This window comes from Toxotes jaculatrix, chromosome 7, assembly GCF_017976425.1.
Source record: "Toxotes jaculatrix isolate fToxJac2 chromosome 7, fToxJac2.pri, whole genome shotgun sequence".
Taxonomy (NCBI): Eukaryota; Metazoa; Chordata; class Actinopteri; family Toxotidae; genus Toxotes; species Toxotes jaculatrix.
In genome coordinates, this window is record NC_054400.1 from 6,534,630 (window position 1) to 6,558,471 (window position 23,842).

General features: G+C 40.0%; 1 protein-coding gene across 1 annotated transcript in view; it reads right to left on the reverse strand.

Annotated features, from left to right (window-relative positions):
• Positions 1-23,842, reverse strand: part of si:dkey-215k6.1 (transmembrane protein 132C) — a 215,121-nt gene that overhangs the window by 55,749 nt on the left and 135,530 nt on the right. The window contains exon 5 of the mRNA XM_041042341.1: positions 3,926-4,121. Coding sequence (XP_040898275.1) covers positions 3,926-4,121 — 196 coding nt within the window. The remainder of the gene's footprint in view (positions 1-3,925; positions 4,122-23,842) is intronic.

Here is a 23,842-nt window from a genome sequence, read left to right on the forward strand (position 1 = left end):
CAACCCGCTGTCCTCCTTAGGTAAAATAAATCAGTGTGAATAAATCTGTGAATTAATTGATAGATGGTTTGTTTGAGGAGGAAGTAATGGGAGTGAAACAGCACAGGAAAATCTGGTACAGTGCAACAGCATTTCTATTTATTTTGCTGTTTTAGGGTTAGAAACTGTAGTGGATGATTTTGCTAATATTGGTCTGTGATTTTGATACTAGTACATTTGTCTGACTATTTGCAGCAGATAATAAATGAAATGTTTTAATTTAATTTTACCTCTCTCAAATCTCCCTTCTGTCCGTCTCTGTCAGTCCTTCTCTGTTTCTGTCACTTGGTCTCATCCCTCTCTCTCTCCCTAACTCTTTCCCCTCTCCTCACCTCGCCTCTCCTCTCTAAAAGATGAAACCAATTTTTCAGCCCTTGCAGGAGACAAATTACTCCTAATAATTCCTCGTTTCCTGAAGAGGGCCTCTTTCTTTCCCGCTCAGCCAAGAGACCAGAACCTTAATGGATATGCAGAATTAGGAGGAAAATGCTGGATAGGGCTCGGTAATGACAGGCGGTCTTCTGGTTTTCATTTTTGCCTCGTAAAGAGAGAACCTACTGCACTACCACATGAGTGCTGTTAATAAGCTGACTTTTGATTTGGGAGATGGTAGGTGATGGGCTGAGACAGGCTTGAATCATTCAAACATATCAGACAGAGAAATAATGTTTCAAAGCCGGAGCTGAGTGCTCCTGATGGAATTATGTACAATGCTTAGTTTTTAGGCCGTTTAAATATGTAACAGCCGTAAAGATCCCACATTTTGTTACATGGCTGCACTTGTGATGTCGCACTTTTGTTCCAATCCTCAACTGTGGGATTGTTTAAGGAGGAGGATGCAAGACTTTGCGAAAGCTTTTACATCCAGCTCTCTTTGAAGATTCGAGCTCATAATTTCATTCCCTCTCCTTCATTCTGCCAAAGACCCAGAATAGTTGGAGCTTTCATCTCAGTGACTTATCACAGAGACACCTCTCAGTGACAGACACCTTAAACAACCAACCAACATCTGGTCAGGGGTTCTGGTAAACAAATCAGGAGGCCCAAATAGCTTGTAATAGCAGCCATTTTGATGCTTTTACCCAAAGGAGAGAGGCAAAGAAGAGATGGGGAGACAAAGTGAAACTGGGTATGTTGGTGTATGTGTAAATAGAGATAAATGTATTTGTGTGTGTGTGTGTGTGTGTGTGTGTGTGTGTGTGTGTGTGTGTGTGTGTGTGTGTGTGCATAGGCTTTAGGAGCAGTAGAATACATGTAGACATGTAGTTCTGTCTCTTCTAAGTTATGTTTATAGGGTATACATCAGCAAATACATTTCGAAAGAAACAACTATGTTGCGTACAACCTTATATGAAAATGCTTTGAATGAACAAATCTGTCAGTGAATGAATTGCATTTATTTTCCCTACAGTATCCACTTGAGGCACTATACCATGATTAACTTATTACAACTAGGCAACTCAAAGCGCATGGAAAGATTGTTAACTTGCTTAAATCTTGATAAAGTTAATGATAACGTTAGACATGTCGCTTTTACTTTTTTCAGTATTAAACCAAAACCACAGTCTTCACGAACACATAAATTGCATATCCTACAAAATATATAAGTGAATAAACCATTTTTAGCTTGAAATTTCAAGGAAATTCAGCTGCATAAAAACTGTGAACACTAACGCCAAATATTGGAATATCTTTGAGAAGATTGTTGCTCATTCCTCCAGTAGTGGTCCAGAGACCTGCAGAATCTACACCAAGGTGAACTGAAGCTGTTATGGAGAACACTAATGGCCCGACATATTAATAAATCATATGATTGTGTCCACAGAAGAGGACAAACACGGTTCTCTTCCTTAGGGGGAACAAAAACAAGTTTTGCACAATGGGAATTATGAGCTAAGCAATCTGGTGTAAATATGTTGCAACAGTTTTTAAAATTTCCCATAAAAGTTTTTTTCTTTGTTTAACTCTTTGCTATGCCAACTCCGGGTGTAACTGGGGAACTAGTGAGCAATCTTTCTTGTTTTCTCCTGTGTTTAATTCTCACTTATGAGCTGTTATTTGTAGAGTTCCTCAGATATCACACTCATTGGAAATAGTCACATAAAAGATTCAATAACTGAAGGGTACTTCATGGCTACTATTTCTGTCGAGTTACTGGAGGCTCACACTCCCAGTAAACACGCTTTTGTGCTTTTAATACAACAATATAGGACACAAATTAAATTAAGAACAAATGAATACATCTAAAGCTCAAAGCTTAAGTGTAAGTGGGGGCATAGAGCTCTTGAGTTTGTATGACCAGCGGAAAAATATGGAGTGAAACTAAGTCAAATGAATGCATAAGTAAGGAAAATAAAGTTTGCTTATCGCACTGACCTTTATTTCACTAAAAATCCATAGGGATCATTTTTTATTGCTTCCCCTATCATTTTTAATAATTGTGGGGTGTGGCCACAGGTATATACCCACATATAAATGTTCAACGAACATTTTAACTGAAAAAAATGTCAAGAATACAGGGGAATGAGATGTAGCATTACGCAACCCAGAGCTCCATTCACACTGCCCCCTTGAAAAAAAGCTAGCAAAATCCCAACAGCACTGCTATTTGAAATGATGGTTTCAAGCTTGCTTTTTCCAGCGTGTGAAAGAGACAGGGGTTGCAGAAGCCCTGAACAAAATTGGGTTTTCTCACTCGGCTTTGCTGTTTGAAGGAGGGCTATCAGGCCAGATTAGCTCTACCTCAGTGGTAATGGAACAGGGAGCATTTTGAAAAGCATCCACCTCCTCACTTTTAGCCTGAGGTTCTTAGCTGCAGCGGTGTCTGTTTAGGGATGTGCCCCGTTTTGATCTGTGACTGTATGAAATAATTATGGTGTTTTTATCTGATTAGCAATGTTGACTTTTTGCAGACTTTTAAAGCAATCTTTTTCTTCACCTGGTCATCATTCTTAAAGGTTTGTTCTCTTTTTCAGTCATAAAGCTTTAAATTTAACTTAATGAGTTTTCTCTTTTAAGGGAAATCTGGATGGCAACTCAGCAAAATATGCATCACAATATACATACATTTGCATTTCATAAAAGATGAGTTATATTTTATTTTTTTTGTAACGCAAATGCTAACCACACCTTTCCTAGATAAATTGCGTTATTGAGTTGTTACTGATAATTTGATTACACCACAAATTTCCTATACCAGATATGCAAATTACTACGTTTAAGATTTTATTCATTTTGTGGTGCACTAAACAATTTTAGTAAGGTGTCAGTGCTTCTCAAAGTTACACTGAAGCCTAGACTCAATTACTGAGTAGGAGGAACTATGAGGGCTTCGCTTCTATATGGAAAGCAGCCTTTTAAGACCTTAAAAAGCAAACTTGTTTGAGTCTCACCAGGAATGACACCTGCCAGCAGGACACATACACAGGGGACGGGTTTGCACATGAACGTAGGCGTGTCTGTGAATGTTAGCGAATGATTGCAATTGCAAATGTGAGTCTGTGTTTATGCACTTGCATGCACTTTGAGGGTCTCAGTGTGTGGATTTGCGTGCATGTCCATATGTGCTGTGCCTGGATGGTTGTGTGTCCATATTTGTGTGCCTGCTTGTCATTTTGAAACCTGCGAGGGTGAAACCTGCTGTGTCTGTGTGACCAGGAGGCTTGTAGCAACAGGAGGGGGTAAACAAGCTGACCTTTACAGCTTTGATCACCCTGGAGGAAGGGGATGGGCTGGGGGTGTCAGCAATAAGGTTAGGAGGAGGAGGAGGGAAATGGAGGGGAAAAATGGAGTCTATTCCAGGATAAGAAATGTACGCTGCTGGGTATGTCAGTATGTTCTCTGACAGATATATGTGTCTGTGCTCATCTATCAAGTCATCCCTTACCTCAGCCAGTGGTACAATGCCCTGGATGTCAGCATTGCTGATGTAGAGGTGTGAGACTTTCTCTGTGTGCCTGGAAGTTGTCTGTGTGCCAGCTGGGTACTCGACGTTCCAGTGCAGAGTCTGGGTTGGTACCAGGTTGATCACGTTATCCACCTCAAAGTCCAGCTGCATCACCTCATATGATGGACTTTCCAATCTACAAAAACAGACAGATGTTGATAGTGAGATTTTGTTCTATTTATTGTCTTTATAGGATGATTTGTAGGCAATTGATATACTAACACAATGTGACTATTATACACATGAAATCTTTCACATTTATTGAGAACACCAAAATGATAATAGGCCTTTTCCACAAAAACGTGACGTGTCACAAATAAACTGCCTTAAATTCAAAAGAAATAAAGTTGAGCAGCCATTGAAACAAAATGAATGTGACACGCTGATAATGAAAGAAATATGTAAAAATGAGGGATAAATGGATTTTGCCAGCGTTTCAGCACAACACCATGAGCCCTGTAACCAATAACTGTAAAACCACTTTCAAAACATTCGTAAAGAGTTGCCTGTGTGCTCTTGAGCCAGTCACAATAAGGAGATGAAGGAATCTGTAGTTTGCATCCTTACTCAGCATGATTATGATGAGGAGGTGGATGAAAAGATGATTGGAGGGATTTTGGTGAGACTGAAAATAGCTTCAGCCAAGAAGGTGCTAAGACCAAAATCACACTATCCATGTGTATGTGTGTGCTTGTGTGGAGCAAGTGGATGTGGGAGAAAAAGGAGGAGTCTCATCGTCTAATCCAAAAATTTTCTCTTATTCATCTTAATAAATGGAAGCTATTCAGCTTTAAGCCTTTTCCTGTGCAAATATGTGTATGCATCTCTCTTCCTTTCTCCATTCGTTTTGGTGTGTGTCTCTAACCTTATGTTTATTCTGCTAATTGCTGGACAGTGACACAGACCAGTAGCATTGCTCAAGATGTTTTGAATACAGGCTGACATCTGTTCTCCAGTAATAAAAAGAGACAGCTTGCTTAGCTTAGCATAAAGACTTAAAGCACTGGGAAACAGCTAGACTGGCTCTTTGAATTTTTTTGGGTGTATCTCTTCTTTCACTAGTAATCTGTGTCAGTGATTCCAAGTTGTTCGAAGTGTTTAAGAGGTGATATATATCAAAATTAGAAAAATAAATCTGTATTAAAAATCTCCAGATAACCACTTTATAGGTAAAATCTCCAGATAACTACTTTCAAATTCAGTTCAAACTTTCTACCTTGAAAACTACTGCAATAAACATATTTTATTCACTTCTGCCTCTCTATTCATATTCCTATACACAAAAATTTGTCTGTCATTTTGACAAGTTGGATTCCTGCTGCACATCATGCCTCACAACTTTGTAGACTGTCATTACCTGCTTTGCATCTCTGCCTGTCAGACATCCTGATTCTGTCTGCTGCTAGTGTGAATCACATCCCATTCCATCATTTATCACCACAGAGATTGTTTGCATCTTCTTCTTCTAGACCTGAGAAAGCTGTGTCATGGTTAGAGCTGGTGGTGTATTCGGAAGTCAAGCCACTGATTGTGGTCAGGTTCAGAATTAATGAATGAATAAATGACAAAAAAGTCTGTGATAAACTAAAATGTAGCAATAAAATTTTGTGTTTGTGCCATTTTAAGCTGGTGCATGCAGAGCAAAAGAAACGCAGCAGGTCTCAAATAAAAACACAATCTGAAATGTTACAGTACATTTTCCGCGGACAAGATAGCAGTGAAATATACCCACTTACAATTCACAGTAAGTGCAACTCAAAAGGTCTCCTGGGTGGGATTTTGGAGATAAACATCCAACACATACCACAGTCGACTGTTTCACAGGGTCAATAAAGGTGCTTGGAAAATAATTTAGATACAGTTCAGCAGCTGAAAAATTTCTGTATGTCTGACCCTGTCATTGACACACTCTTTCTAACACCCCTACTCCACCCCACCCCTACACCCCTTCACACACATACACACACACACACACATTCAATAGCTAGTGGAACATGAATTAGAAAGAAAGAACGTGAGCAGCTGTAAATTGATTTTCAAGTCAACGTTTTATAGCTGGGTCTTACAGACATGCACACAGACACACACACACACACACACACACACACACACACAGATTTATAGGGGTTAAAGGTCATGACAAAGCCAATTGCTGAGAGTCTGTGATATCTGGTGTGTCTCTGTGTGCAAGTGTGTGTGTCTAGGGAGATGGGGTGAGTGATGAGTTACACGGATAGATTAAGGAGAGAGAACTGATGGGTATCAGCTCCCCTTGACCTCTTCCAGATCCTTCCATCACACTTGCTTTTCTTTCATCTGTCTCTACCCATCTGTCTGCCTCTCTCCATCTTTTACCAAAGCCATCCTGACATCAGATTACAATCATTTAAACAGCTTTTCTTTTATTTTCTTGCTTTTGTCTCATGGAAGGCTTTCTCACAAATAAAAAAAAATGGTGAACTAATCTAGGAATGACCTCAATTGTAAATAGCCCTCAGCACATCATTAGCTCTGTAAACTATTACCTAACAAGGCATTCCTCAAACATGCAATATGCATCATGCAGGGCTCCAGACAAATTTTTTTCACTGGAGCTGATCTGCCTGCTGTGCACCTGTCATGGCACAGGACATGTTTCTTAGGAGACATTGTGCGTTTATTTACCATTTTAAGACCTTGGTGCTCTGACATCTAAAGCACTGTTTCCAGCCATGCTTTGGTAGCGCTCTTTGCAACGAATGCAATGCATAATATTGACCATTTTATCTTATGTTAGCCACGGAGGTTAGGGATCAGGTTTAGGCATCTTACAGGGCACAGTGCAATGGTTACCTCCATCAAAGATTTCAAGTCTGGACTGGGCCTTTTAGGACCAGGCATGTTTTAAGGTTGTGATGCTGCTCAAGGAGGATTACCGGGCACTGTTTCACACATAGACATGCCTTTTTTTTTTTACCGACCCAAATACAGCAAAGAGTACATCATTGTCATGTCATCATCTGCTGCTTATCTGGGTCCGGGCCCAGGTCGCAGGGGCGACTGTCGCCCAGTCCACAACGCACGGCACGGTCCTGGGTCTCATGCTCTACCAACTGAGCAAACCGGGCAACTGCAAGATCATTCTGTTCCTAAAATGCACAGGTCTACCTCTGGCTCTGCTTTACTCAAGCAAGTCTTTGCTTTATTTCATCCATTACTGGTTGTTAGTGAGCAGTGGCAAGCTGGTCAGAACAGACTGAAAGAGAGGGAGATCGACAGAGCAAAAGAGAGTCCAGTTCCTTAAATAATTACATTCGACGATGACCAACCAAACTCGCCCGAAGCCTGAAAATAACAAACTGGACCCAAGCCTGTAATCTCTACAAACGGATAGCAAGATCAGATATTCTGGCGAAAACACATACATTGTCATGCCAGATACATAAATTAACAACATATCCTCATGCCATTTATAGAAAATGTAATATGGTCACTGTTTTGTTTCCTACAAAACCTATTTGCTAATTATGGTAAATCTAATATGGCATGAATGCAACACCAATATATGCATGGGTTATATTTCTACAAGAAGCACTGATCTCTTTCTTTGTCACTTAAACCACCCTCTCACCCTTTAAGTCACATTCCTGCTTTAGTACTCAAAGTACTGTAACTTATTGCAATCCTTTGCCCATTATTTCTCTTTGTTCTATGTCAGCTTTCAGCAGCACTCACATAGTATCATGCATTCAGCGCCGGGAGCTTCCCCTGTGCAATGACAGTCCTCTGTAAGATGAACTGTGATAAACGCCTTGCTGAAGGAGTAGCAGAGTAAAACAAAAAGAAAGAGGAAAACTTTGACCACGTTTTTTTTTTTCAGTTGAATTAATAAGATTTTTTATTATTTTTTGGCGAGGTTCACCATGCCCTATGTTTGTGTGTGCGTGCCCGTCAATACAACTTGTTGTTTAACCTCAAAGGACACAGTTCCAATACCCCTAATTTCATATTTTCCAGGGATAAAGCTAAAATACAACAGCGGTTTAGACACATACACACAGAGACACAATGCTCTGTCACTCTCACACTCTGTTCCTGTCTCTCTCACACTCACAGACACATGCACACAGGCAATGCACAAGCAACACACTTCCCTCTCTGTTTCACACATACACACATACGTATAAAGAACTACCCACAAAATGTTGAGTGTGTTTGGGTGCAGTGTAATCGCTGGAGCTGAAAAAGCAATGTGTCTGCAGTGACAGGTTCACTCAGGTGTTAGCTCCGTCCCAACCACAAGGCTCCAAAACAATATTACACTGTCCTCTAGTGCATACACACATACTCACACACAAGCACAGACTAGAACATTGTTCTCCACGACTCAAAACCAACCAAACAAAACCACTGCACAAGTTCACACTTTCTCACCATCTCTGAATGTGTTTACCTTCAGGCAGTGTTGACCTTCAGTTGTTATCCCTGTTATTTACATGATGATGCAGTTTTACAGTGTTGGTCTGAGTGGGCCAACATGTGTCATCTGACCTGGTTTTCCAGTCCGCCTCCCAATCAGGATTGTGTGCAGTTTGGATGCTGCATATGACGCTGCATGAGGGTGTGTAAATACACACCCATAGCTTTACAGCCATGTTTAGGGCGCTGTAGAAAGGCGTTTGAGGTATCTTTAGAAAATCTGATCTGACGCAAAAGTGCAAGATGTGGGATGAATAAAAGCGGTTTCACTTCAAGACATAAATTACAACAATCCATCACAGAACAACACTCAATGCTTCAAAGAGTTAGAACATCTGAAGGTGGACTATTATTCCTGAGTCACCTGTGTAGCTAGACAATTGATATAGATAGCTTAATACACAGCAAGACAGACAGATACACATCTTTTTGATAGTGAATGTTTCTCTGCCTAGGGAGGCTGGCCTGGCTTAGCCTATAAACCAAGATAAAAAGATATACTTCTGGCAGCAGTGAGTGTCTTGTGAGACATGCTGGCTGGACTCACTTCATACACTCATGTGTAACTGGTTTGGCCCTTCTGGAGTCTCAGAACTGATTAGGGGAGATGATTGACTTTTTTTTCCCCCCTCTGTTTATCTATTTAGCCGTCAATTAAACGATTTAGTTTCCAGGCTGGGTCAACTGAGATAAAATCTGCAGCTTCCTTAATTCTGTTCTTTGCTTATTCTTAGTCACCTTTCTGTTTTACTGTCTCATTATCTTTTTGTCTGTCTCTCCATTTATCCATCAGTTTGATAGTGGTGTGGCTCAGTGGAACACAATGTTGGTTGGTCAGTCAGTCCACCACCTGTCCCCAGACTGAAATATTTCTAAAACTATTGGATTGCTTGCCATGAAATGTCTTCACCAACATTCATGGTCACCAGAGGACAAATCCTACTGACTTCGGTCATTTTCTGACACGTGTTCATTACAAATATGACCATGTTAGCATGGTAACATACTAAACAAACTTAACATCATCACGTTAGCACTGTCATTATGAGCATGCTAGCATGCTAGCATTAGCATTTAGCTCAAAGTAACATGATCCAGCCTCTCAGAGCTTCTACAGAGGCAGTGTCTTTTACACAGAGACATCTTCAAATGAAGGCACTCACTAAGAGACAGGGAAATATTGAAAAACTAAAAGAAATCATGACACAAATATATAAAGAGAAACTTATGAAATGCCATATTTTTGTCGTATATCCTTCCTTTGTGTATGTGTGTGTGTATGTGTAGCAATCATTTGTTACGCGAGCAGAAAGAAAAGAGAACTTGGTGCTTTGGCAGCACAAGGACAGACACACACCCTGAGACACTACCACTGGCCTTGCCATAGACGTGGATACACAGTCAAGGACCCTTCCATCTCTCTTTCACAGCTTTCATAAGAGACACACATAGTATTTGAACCGTTTCCTTACACACACGCACACATCATTGCTTGACTGATGAAGTCAAGTCTCACAGTTAACTAGGTTCATTGCTGCACCCAATAAATGCCACACACACACACACACACACACACACACACACACACACACACACACACACACACACACACACACACACACACACCAGATTATTACCAGAGCATGTGATCTGAAACTGAAACTGATTAGATTTACTTTCTCGAGAGTGAGATTTTGCTCATGTGTTCCCTTTGGAGTTTGAGTTTAAGTTTTCCAACATTCATCAGTGAGTATAAATTACATTTGAAATAAATATGAGCACGATAGTTGATTATGATAGTTATTGAAAATGCCACTTTTCTCCAAAACTTTTATTGATTTCAGAAAAGTACAGCTCCCTGTGGCTGCTCTGTAATTCAGAGCCTGTTGCTGACCCCTGACTGGTTTGTGCTCCTGAGGAGAAACAGGCGGTAGCTACAGGAAAATCTCTCCCTTTAAGTCACCCTCAAAGTTGCACAAACACACATGAGATCCTTAAACACACACACACACACACACACACACACACACACACACACACACACACACACACACACACACACACACACACACACACACACACACACACTAACACACACTAGCAAGTACAGTGAGGACAGGTTGTCTTATCAAAGTGTACTGTAGGAAAGTGGTAGTCTCAGGGGAAATTCAAAGGACAATAGCGAACACATACACACACACACACACGCACACCAACAGACATGCACCACTGGCAAGAAGAGAGGAAACATCCCCAGGGAGAATACAAGGCAGGAAAGAAAGGATGGAAAAAAGGAGGAGAATGAGAAGAAAGGCGAAGGAACAATTTTTCTCTTTTTGCTCAGAGGAAGTTGTCACTTACAGCATTTCCCCTCAGCACCCACACAGCCAGTGGCTGTCAGCAGGTGTGTGTGCATTACATAGAGAGAGAGACACAGGGGAGAAAATACTGATATGAGACGACAAAAAAGAGGTAGATAGATCGATAGATAGATAGATAGATAGATAGACAGATAGACAGATAGATGGATAGACACACACACACACACACACACACACACACACACACACACACACACACAGAGTTGTCAGAGATGTGTTAGTTGCAACAGTGAGACACAGAACGACAGAAGTAAAGGCAAAACGACGCCAGGCGGAACCACAGGCCAACAACACACTGTCACAGCCATCACCTGCCTTCACCTTCACTCTGTGTGTTTGTGTGTGTGTGTGTGTGAGAGTGAGAGCATGTGTGTGACAGTTGGACACAGAAATGCAACGCACCACTGCAGACAAACCCTGTTTGGCTTAAGACAGCTCCGAAGTGTGTGTGTGTGTGTGTGTGAGAGAGAGAGAGAGAGAGAGAGAGAGAGAGAGAGAGAGAGAGAGAGAGTGTCTTTGCATAAGTGTGCACATCATTATGTGCATTTCTGTGTGTATTTCACTCCAACCTGGCCAGTCCATCAGCCATTCACACTTAATTTAAACACCTCAATGCGCACTTGGTTGCACGCAAGCAACCATCCGTCCAAACAAACAAACACACACACACACACACACACACACTGTGTCTTTTTAATCCAGTTTAGCCTCTACTGACAGGCTGTCAGATCTGGGTTGCCATCGGTTACCAAACCCTGTGATGTCAAGGGAAATGGAAAAAAAAGATGATTGAGAGAGAGAGAGAAGGAAATCGGGTGCTATTTTAAAATCTCTATAAGGACAAGCCACTGGATTTAACCACATTACAAGAGAGTAAGGTGCTAAATACTTAATGACTGGTCTTGTTGATGAAGCATTTGAAAGAACAGTTAGTTATGTTATCGGTGCCAGGCAACCTCAGCTAAAGTAGCAGATTAAGATTAGTTGCCTATTGTGTTTCAGTCGTGGTATTTCTTTGATTAACTGTTGATCTACCTTTTATATGTTTTGTCATTCTTCATTCCTATCTCTGTAACATGTTATGATTGCTTCTTGCTTCTACTTGTGTTTGATACATATGAGAGGTGCAAGTGACAAAACATAAATGCATCTGCAGTCAAATGCCATTACTTTAAATACATCATCTTATCCCATATCATTCACAATCTAAGGATTTAATCAATCACTCTCATGACTCCTTATTTAAACATTTGAGTCGCTTTTATGATTAAAATAATCAAAATAAATGAATGTGAAGATCCAAACATATAAATGTGCAGATGCGTTCAAACACAACCATCAACACACAAACTTAAATACAATTAATGCATGCATTTTCACATATATATACACTGTGTAAACATATGTTCAAACCCGCTGATGTTTCAGTTCCAGCTGTGACCCCCCCCCCCCCCACTGAGTAACTAAAATACACATACACCAAATAAAAAACCAGAAGAAATTGAGAAATGCACAATGTTTGCAAGTTCTAGTACATATTTGCAAACAATGGAATTCATTCTCATACACAGAAACACAGACACTCACACTGAAGCAAGAACTCAAAATGTGAAAACATTATTTGCATTTTTTGCACAGAGACTCATACTGGCTCGAGCGATAAGGTACACACTGACACATATATACACACCACAGACACAGGTTTGGTGCCACATGAAACTTAAAATTAATTCAGCTTTGAAAAGATAATAGCACAGTGTTGTACCAAGGTCTCCTTCAGCTCGTTGTTTGAGCCAGACTGACAACATTTCATAAATGACATGAATGTAAATGACTGAACAAACAATTTCTTGTTTCTGATTTTCCTCCTCAATTTTTTTCGTAAGCACTGACTGGAACGCAAACACAAGACAACTGAATCTATCTGTGTGTGCGCAAGAGAGAGAGGGTATCTGTGTGTGTGTGTGTGTGTGTGTGTGTGTGTGTGTGTCAGAGCTGTCAGGAATACAGTCAGGTTGTCACTGAGAGGACAGAGGGGACTCTGGGGGAATGAGTTTGCAGAAACAAAGGAGACACACAGGCTCATACACACACACATAAACCAACATACATATTGTTCTGTATGCACACACAGGCTGAGACACGCAGCTTGCTTCATGTCAAGATCCAGTTCAAACTGTGTTTTGACGCAGTAAGCACATTTGCATACGCCACAGTCCTGTTGTGCGCGTAAATCGTGTGCATGTGACAACACATGCTCTCAAGGTGAGACTTAAGAGGATGTAAGAGGACAGATCAATAGTTCTGAGCGGCTAAAGAGGGACATTGACACTGACATAGTGGTCCTGTTTGTTACAGCCTCTCTCTCTGTCACTGTCTCTCACTCTTTGTGTGCAAAAGTCCTGGTTTCACCATTAGAAAGTAACAAAGTACATTTACCAAAGTATTGTACTGAAGTACAGTTCTGACGTACTGATGTACTTTTCATGAATATTTTCAGATTGCATATCTTTACAGTTCTGCTACACATTTGTACTTCTTGCCTATTAGTCTTTATTATTAACATTGCACTCTTTCTTTTGTACTTTATATTTATATCATTAAAATTTATTTTCTGCTATCATGCTATTTGCATTGGCCATTGTGTTTTGTATTTTTTCTTTTCTTTTAATAAACAAGGAAATAACTGTAAGTGTTCACTGCCAAAGCATACTGAATATGGCTGTAAAATATTCTCTGTCAATATATTTAATTTGTCTTCCCTACGGTATACACTCCTGGCAACTAAATAGATAGTCGAGCCCTAACCTTAAGTGTTGTAGTAGCCTAAAACATACAGTATTTTTACATACATTTTTACATACACACTGTAGCTGAATACACCAATTTCTATGGTCTCCCCTTCAGTGTGATTGTATTTCTTTTGTTCCCTCCATTTTTGTTTTTTTTGGGTGGGGATGGGAGAGTCTCTCCCACTCTTTGTTGTGTAATAAGTGTAAGTATTTCTGTCTTTGCATCAGTGGTTATGTACGTGCCGTTGTCTGTCTCAGATTTTTATATCCCTTGTTGAGATTATGTCTCTCCTGGCCTTTTATTTCTCTGTGTGTCTTGTTCCTGTTCCCCTCTCTCTTGCTCTGTCTTTCTCTCTCTATCTCCACTTTTTGTTTTTGGATGTTGTACTCAGTGCATTCACACAACGTTCCTCTCTGTCGCCCTCTGACACACACAGAAACAGCCATGGCAGGGTGGTAAGTAATGGGCTATTTCGTTGTCATAGTGGTTGTCTGATTGCACACAGGCCCTCCTCCGACATGCACAGACCCCCTGTCGAGCACCTATAAACACATACACTCACACGGAACTATGCCATCTCTTATTCTTGTTCATTCTTTCTTGTTCATACCTACCCCCTACCTCGACAACCAAATACTCTCCTCTCTCTCTGTCTAACATACACAGAAAGACATGTACACATATACTGCATAGACACTGTCTCCTTTTATCATTCTGTGACAGTGACACACACTCCCTCTTTCCATCACAGACACACGAGGGGACAAACATAGACCCCCCACATAGATCTACACCAGTATGCAACATGCAAATGCTTTTAAGAGAGACTCAGCAAAGGGACATGAGTGTGTGTCTGCACCTGTGTGTATGTAGTGTAATTGTATGCATATTTAAATGGTCTCCCAGGTGTCATGTTGTGTCTTTTTTAGTTTTTCAGAATATTTTTTTTTTATGGATTTAATGCTTTGTTTTTTGGGGGGCACACAGCAGAAGGAGTTAGGAATGATTGGAAAGGGGATCATTTAGCCAAGCCTGAAGAGCTTCAAGATGGTGCTGACATTTATTAGTAATTACTTGCATCCTGAGTTCAAATGTGGTTCACTCAAAAATCTTGGATAAAATATTGACAACAAACCATCTTTTAAAGGGAGGCTTCAGATTTAGGGCCTTTGCCTGAGTGAAACAGAAATCTGTTGAAAAATGTTCAAATTAGAATTTTCACACTGTCACAGACAAAAGGCTCTTCACTATACACTTACCTTTACCATAATACAGACTTGCTATAACTTTAAATGGGATGTGACCATTTGCCCATGTTTGGTTGACATATGGTCTGTCAATTCTAGACACAGAACTCACATGTTAAATGTAAACAAATGTTAAAAATGCTAATGCATTTTAATAAACAAAGATGCTGTAGAGTTTGGAACCAAATGAAATGATTTTACTGGTCTTTGGTTTACTCATTTTTTAAAATAAATTTTAGCTAGTAAAACACATCATTAGATATGCAATAAAGGGAAAAAAAGATACACAAACATTTACGCTTTGCTGAAAAATATAAAATGTATTGTGACTGTTTCTGTTCTTGCATGATGGCAATAATGAATAATTCACAGTTTGTACCCCTACTTTGCTTTTTGTCTCATTTTAAGTTTCAAAAGCCTCTAAAAGAAATACAAAAGAGAGTTGGCGAGTCAGACAGGAGACGAGAGGAGAGGGGAATGAAAAAGAGATATCAGGAGAGAAATGGGAAGAAGATAACACAGAGATGAAGCGATAAGCTGAAGAGAGGAAGAGCGAGGCAGGAATAGTGAGATACCGAAAGACGGACCGAAAGAAACAAACAGGACAGAGAGACGGACGAGAGACAAGAGAAATGTAAATGAAAGAAAGATAAGCAGGGAAAGACTTTACATCTCAGCAAGGGGGGTCCGTGTTAGAGTCCATTAGGACTGTTCTGGTTTGTCTAATTGCTGCAAAATAACAAGATATGAATTATCATCTTGATGAGATACAGATGATGCGCCGTTAACAAGTGAATTCCCAGAATTCATTTCCACATATCTCTGAAGATCTCATTAGGTCCGACACATCTCCTCCCACTCAGTTACCTCATATAACCCCCTCTCCTAAAAGCAAGCAACTTAAACTTAAACTTTGAGATCTAATCTTTAAAAAAGAATTGCATATAAATATAAAATATCAGTTAAAAAAAAGGATGGCAATTTACAACAGCTCCAAAATGGTGCTGTAAGGCATGCGAGGCACTGGAGAATTATGGGTTAAGTTTACTTGCATATTCAAGTGTAAAGAATTAAAAAACAACAACAAAAAAAATGGTAAAAGTATAAGACAAAGAAACATGAAATGTCTGAAAGGTCAGGCAAAACAAAAATAAAAGGGGGAAAGGGAGAGAGCAAAACAATGGAGAATTACTGGACCACAAAAACACTTTACTTTTCCCTCCATACCCCATAATGTGCTAAAACTCTGCTTCCCATCTACTAATAACAACCTTTTCTTGAGCTGATAATTCCAGTACTCTTCCATCATTATGTGTAATCATCCACCCAGAGCAAGGACTGATACACTGTAACTGCTCAAAAGGCAAGACAACCTTTCAAAAAGGCCGGCAGGTTTCTAGGTTTGTGTTATTAAACATATTAGGCTTGGATTGTTGCTGCTGAAAGAAAAAAAAAAAAAGGTTTTGGTCTGTCTAAAATGGGTGAAAATAGACTATGAGGTTCAAACAAAATGGATTTTGGAGCATACCAGATAACTTTATTGCTATGATTACAAGACAAAGTTTACCCTGAAATTTAGTCACAGTTGGACAAAACTGTTTGTTTCTTCCTCTGGGAGTAAATATAAAGCTGCCTCTGAAAAAAAAAAGACAAAACAAAACACCAGGCTGTACACCATGTCTGCTCTGATTTAGACTTTATTGGTTCCTATTGCGCCTAAATCTCCCCTCGCCAATCTCTCACGTATGTAGACATAAGCAGTCACACAGTATTGATCTGTGGGGGCTATGTGAAAAATCTGGTGCAAAAGCAGAGTGACAGCTGACACCACAATCAAACACACACATTTTAAAATCAAAAACCCACACAAGTTCAGTCACACATGTAATATTTGACACTATCAGCCCAACCTCCATCCCAACTTGGCAACCTGTCTTGACCTCTCTTGCTCTCTCACGTGCAGACAGACACACACCCTAACCTCTCCTCAGTGTCTGTAATCAGATATTGATTTAATGCAGCACTAGGTATCACATCCATCTCTGCTTTTCTCCATCTTCTCCGATATTTCTGTGCTTTTATGATATTTGTCCGGAGAGGCGAAGACACGCCTTTTGAGATATGGGCTACCTGACCCTGTCGGGACAAAAATGAGATTTCTTTCTTTAATTTATTTGACCAGAGGCCATTTGTCTTGGGGGAAAAAAAAATAATGCTAGGCTATTTGTAGCAAGGTGAGCAAGGATCCAGACCATTGTACCTCCAGACCATTATCATGGTATTTCTGCTCGAGTAGATTATGTTTTGATTTGTTACCTTTTTCTTTTCATTTTCCCCTTTCTGAGGAGATCACAGGTCATACTCTCCTAAAAGACAGCACCTTGAAGCTTTGTCTGGATTTTGTTCAGTGTGTGTGTGATGGGAGAGTTGTTAAGCAAAAACACAACAATTACCATCATTATGGTAACATTTAATTACTGTCGCTTAAAACTAAAACTGTTACTGGGGGATTCCTGCTAGCTCAGTTGACGAAGTTGCACACCATGTACCTGCTACTTACTGTGGAAACAAAATGGAAATTTAGACATTTTAGCTCAGTGGTGTGTTTTATAAAAAGCAATAATCCACTCCACACTGTGATTTACACTGAGGTAGAAGAGCCAAGAGGGTTTTAAGTAATCTGCATCTTGTGGCTTTTTGTTTGAATAGGACTCGACTCCCACAGTGAACATTAACTGTGGCATATGCAAAACAGCCTGCATAAAGTCTCTTTTTTTTTTATTTCATTTGTAATGGTACCAAATTAAACATGGGTGTGACTACAAACTTCCCTCCAGTGGCCTTCCTACTGTTTAATGGCCAGTTATGTTTACTTATTATGTTCCCTGCACTGTGGAAAAGAAATCTATACCACTCAGTGTGTGGAAATAAAGAATCTAATTTATTTTATATGTAGCAGGGAGAGGTAAAGAGATCAATTAGTCTGGTGTTACAGTGCTGAAAAAAGTAAACAAAAAGAAAATAAATTGGAAAGGTGGGGAGAGAGAAGTATAACAAAGAAGAAAGAAAGAATAATGTGACAGGAAAGAAACTCTTAGACCAGTCAACATAAACAACACAATAATAAAGATTAAAATAAAAGAGAGAGTGAAGACAGAAATGTTTTTGCATTGTTGTGGCACCAAATAGACACATGCTGTGCGAAATTTTGAAACTGAAAAGAGCAGTAAAGTCTTTGACTTTTGATGTTCTTTAATGAAACATATCACAACAAAACAGAGGAGTAACTTGCTAAAGCAGGATGTACTTTGCTTGTTGTGGTGCACTGACTGGCCTGGAGCACTCTACCTGAATACTATAACAGAAAGTGACTGAACACCACACAAATGTTCTCCACCCCAATGTTCTCATTTGCAGAGAGATGCAGTGAGACAGACAGAAGAGAAAAAGCAAGGCAGAGAAATAAGACGGTAACAAACAGGTGAAGGGAGAGTAGACACTGGAAGGAAGGACAGAAAGTGAGCAGAAGTGAAACATTCCAAATATATATCAGTGTCACTTTGCGAAATTGTGGTGTTGTTTACCTTAAAAGTTATACTCCCTGATTTTATTGCAACAGAGGAGAACTGAGTGGTAAAAAATCAAGAGTGAGCTGCACACCTACAAAATTTGGGGAATTGTGGGAGCTATTATAAAACCAGGTGAACTCATGGAACTTTTACACACAATAATAATTTTTCTGATTAAAATTTTAAGCAGGTAATTTAAAGAGAATAGCTGTTTGTTAAATTTCAGTACTTGTTTGGTATTTGCAGAAATTTAATTGGGCACATTTAACATGATTGTTTTAATATGATGATTACTGCTGTGATTTAACATGATTGTTTTAATATGATGACTACTGCTGTGAGTTCCTAGCAACTAATTTCCCTTAAAAATGTATACAAACAGAGTATATTTTCAGCTAGCAACTTTGGCCGATGACGCATCTTTTTTCAATTTTCATCTTTTCCCTGGTCATTAGATATCCAATTTTCTTTAGCAAAACAACACCGGATTCTCTGTGAAGACCTTTTCCACCCAGCCAGAGTTATTTCTGATAGATTTTTGATGTTGTTTAATGAAACATGTTTTTGGAACACAGGAAAAGCTCACCTAATAAAACCACCTAATGAAACCTTTAAAATTGACACACCCACCAACTATACAGAAATCTTCCACAGCAAAGGTAACAAAAAAGGCGGAGAGAGGGGGAAAATATAAAATATTCTTTCATTAAAATGGAATAAAAAATAAAATCTTCCATTCTCAGTGCAGACTGCCTACATTATACACCAGACTCCTCTGTCTGCAGGAGACGCAGCTGGAAGAAATTCCCTCCTTTCTATGAATGAAAAGTTGATCCATGGTTATGGATGTTGCAAAGATGCACAGACAGTATTGAGGGTGTGAAATCACACACACATACACACTTGTGACCATACAAACACACTGTAAGTCTTTTTCCTGTTTAATTAGCAAATTGCCCTTGTGTTAATTATAAGGCAGGATGATGCTGTATGTGTACATGTCTGTATGAGTGCATCATGTTATGTCTCTAATATTTAAGTTAAAGTTAGATCAGTTATCTAGGTGTTATCAGTTATCTCCTTTGTGTTGTCATATCTGTAAATGTTTCTTCTTGTGTCTCTTTGTCTCTATGATGAACTCATCTTCATTGTTTTTATCATAACTTTTTTATTGTTTCGGCTTCAGAATGGAATGACTCAATAGCTGGCTTTATACTGTGTGATGTATTTCTGAACGCCCACACACACACACACACACACACACACACACACACTGATATTCACACATACTGATTCTGACAGAGACTCCGAAAGAAAAAAAGAGAAAGAATGAATTATTAATCATGCCGTCTAATTATGGTGTGTGGCCCTGAGAGAGATATGATCCTGGGGAAATCACATCTAACAGTCATTTATCACAACAAATAGAGTGAAAAACACTAGTTAGAGGAGAAGAGAGAGGAGAGGAGACTAGAGAGAAGAAGAGAGGGCAAGAGAAGAGCAGAGATAAAAGGCCAACCCTCTGCTATCAGACTCTACTATTAAAATATGCTAAGGAGATGCAAGGATAGGGAGTCGAGAGGAAGGGTAAAAGGAGAGTCTAAAGTAGCAAATTAAGAGGAGCTCAAGGGAAAATAGAGCCCCATAAGAGCTCCTCAATGCCCCCTGAAATTGGGTTTACAGGGCAACGCACGGTATCTCAAAAAAAAAAAACAAAAAAAAAACAAGGATTAAACATGTAAAAAATAAAGTAAAATAAAATTTAAAAAAGGATCTAGCATGGCCAGTGGGAAATCAGCAGTAAGTTACTGTGGCTGAGCAGCATTCTTCCTTTTTTACTTGAGGACATAAATAATGTGAGAGGTCAATACCACCAGAGGTAATACATCTTGCTCCTTATTGTAATAAATTGAGAGCAATACTTGGCCTAATGGCACCTAATATCTGTGGAGTTCGGTGACCTGGGCCCCACAGTACCTCAGCTGAGAAGAAGTGTAATCAAACTGAATAATGAAAACACCAGTGTGGGTGTTTTCAGGTTTAGGTCAGCACAACATTTCGGTTGGGTAATTATTATAAGTACTGTAACTACTACAGCAACTTTTTAGTTATGGGATTTCCACATAATCCCCAAGTGGCATGAAATACATCCTGTTGTGCCATTTTTCAGAGGCTTAGTAAAATGGTTTAGGTGATGTGCATTTAGTCTCTGTTCAAAAATAGTTAAAAGATAGGCATGTTCTCCACAAAATTTCACCCTCTCTTTTGTTTGAGGAAATTAATTGCTTTATATTTAGTTTAATAAGCTTAAATTATTTTTTGACATTATCATAATGCATCCTCTCCTCTCATATAAGCAGGAGGAACAATTACCACAAATGGAACACATCTTTAAGTGTTTTTCAGACTGTAATGACAAAGCAGCCCCAGAATTCTTGTTGCAGAACACCTTCAGTAAGAGTTAATGATCATTTATGTTATATTAATAAACCTCTCACAATATGGAGATTCCTCGCTGGAGCCTTTACAAATGTATTTTCCAGCTGACAAAGTCTGATGCTCTCCTCTTCGTACACACAACCCCTCCTCTGTCCAATGAGCCACCACTTTAGGGATTGTGCCTTGCGTATATTTAGCCACTAATAATGTACACAGGGGCATCTGAGCTGTGCCATGATGTGCCGAGCTGAGCTGGGCTATGTTGAGAGAGTGACTGAATCAGGGCAGGTATCAAATCCAGCCTGTCAGCCATGCAGACCAAGGGCCCACTCAGGCCTTTAAAAAAAAAAATAAAACACCAACTCCCAGAAGGCAGAGCTCGCCTCTCCTCCTCCTCTCCCTGACAGCTCAGAGGGAGGTGGGGTGATGGTGCGCATGAAAGTGTGTGTGTCGGTAGGCAGCATTCAGAGGGAAAGAGGGAAAAACAGAGTGATAGAGTAAGAGAAAGGTTGAACAGGAGTTAGGAGAGCAGGGGGAGCACAGAGGATAGAAGGAGAGAGAGAGGAGGGGTGTTATTGTACATCCAATTGCCATCAAGGGCACAGGGTTCATTGACAGTCTGTCACGATAAAAAAGCAGAGGAGCTGAGAGAGTTTCCACGGTCACCTATAGGGGTGTATGTGCAGGTGTGGGTTTCCTCTGTAAATGCATGTGTGCAAGCATGAAGTACCTGCTTCTGTTTGTGTGCATGTTTGTACGTGTGTATCTCTGAGCCCGTTTTTGAGGCCACATGCCAAGCTCCCACCATGCCTGAAGCCCCCAATGTCAGATGGTAAGTGGTCTGGCTGCAGTGTGAAACGAGCCCGCGGGTTCAATTCCCCTGCTCACACCGGTGCCCCTGTCAATCAAACTGTCAGGGTCAGAGAGGAAGAGAATAAGGGGAAGAAGAACAGATTGGAAAGAGAAAGGAATTGAAAGAAGAAGGGGGTGAAAGGGGGAAGAAAAAAGAGGGTAACAGAAATATGCAAAGAAAAAGGTGGTGCAAAAATTATAAATGCTCTATTATTTATGCATACTTGTGTGTGTGCGTGTGTGTGTGTGTGTGTGTGTTTGTGTTTGCAGTAATGCATCTGAAATGACAGTTCCTGCCAACATTGTTTGTCCTGTTTAGGGCAGAGTTCAGTTTTCTGAAAGGTCTGTGTATACACAAATACACAGGCACACACACTCCCACACAGTGTTCTTGGAGTCAATTGGCAAGTAAATGCTAGGACACTTTGTGTGTGTTGACACCTCTGGCATTAGAACACTTACTGTCGATTAGAGTGTCGGGCAGACAGGTCACTTTATGGAGGAGACAGTGAGAGACAGAGAGAGAGGAGAAAGTGACAGGAAGGGGGTTTGCACTTTTGATTTTTCTGGCTGAGACGTCTCGCAGAAGACGAATAAGTCATAATTTTAGCAGCTCACACACACAAAACAGATGGCAAAAACAGCAGCTGTGAATACCAAAACTCCTTAATGCTTCCTCTAACACAAACTGCATTTAAATACAAACAGTCAGATCATCCTCTCCCACGGTGTGTCTCTCAGCCCCTGAACATTTACGAGTTTGACATATTCATCCTCAAGCTTCTGGATATCAAAACTTAAGTACTGTCATAAGCTGCTCCTCCCTTATGAGGAGCAGCTCTCATCTTGTTCCTGAATGGATATTACATGCTCCCCCAGATGCTGGAGATCCTGAAAGCGATGAAAGCCACTTTCAGAGAGTTAGAAAATAGTTATCTTCGACTGCAACTTTATTACTAGCATTTTGATTGGCAGCCAGGCGTTAAACACACAGCTTAGTCAAAGACAAATTAGTCAAATACGCAAATTTTTGTATCTTTTGGCAACCTCTGTTTTCCAATTGGCCAGGTGAACACAGGTGTGAAAATGAGCAGTCCTGCTCTTGTCTCTGTCTATATCCAAAGTCAGCTACCCATGTGTTTGCAAATTCAAGCTCTAATTATAAAGTAGCTCACGTGTGAATTCATCTAAGTGTGTAAATATGCTGGTACTGTTCAGAAGAGCATGTGAGCTCAGCTAAGTTTTCCCCCGGATAATGGTTTAAGGTTAAACTCAGGCCAGTAGATGCTTAGAGATCAACATGTGAAAAAATCCAATCAGTTAAACTTTCCAAAACTGTACATTCACACAACTGTGCACTTGACCCACAAACACTGTTGTATTTGTTATTCACTAAGTCTAAGTGCCTGAAAGTGGAACTATTTTCATACAGTATTGATTTCTCAGTCTAACTGCTCAGTTCTTCAATTCAATTCACATCAATTCACAAAATATTACTGACCCCAACTAATATTATTCCACTGTGTGAGAAAATCTACTAAATGGTTGCAAAAAGGCTCTCAATACCATTATAAGTGACGGCCTGTAGGATGTTTCACCATGAATTAAAATCAAAATGGAACAGATCACAGTAGGATAACATGATTTCCAGGTCATGTGTGTAAAAGGAGTATTGAAGAAAGAAGACAGAGGAGGCAGTGGACGATGAGAGGAATAAATAAGAAGGTAAGAAAAGATGAAGAAAGGAGAAGGAAAGGGAGAGACACAGACAGTGATTGAATGTTGTTATTGTGGTTTCAGAGGAAGAGAGAGAAAGCAGCAAAGTGTTTCCTTATCACGCTGAGGAAGGTGTGTGTGCATCTGTGTGTGGGTAGGGTGGAGGTGGAAGGTAGGCGTGGAGGGGTTGGGTTGGTTGGAGAGAATAAAAGGAGACAGAGGGGAGACACCAGTCTTTCACAGAAGCATACAATCTTATTTATCCGCACTCTGTCTGAGAACTTAAAATGGTACGTGTGTTTGTTCTGTGTCTGACACTGCATGAAGCTAAAGGTTCAAGTATATTTAGTGCACTTTCTAAACTGTGCATTGACCATATAACCATACAGTGTACACTAATGC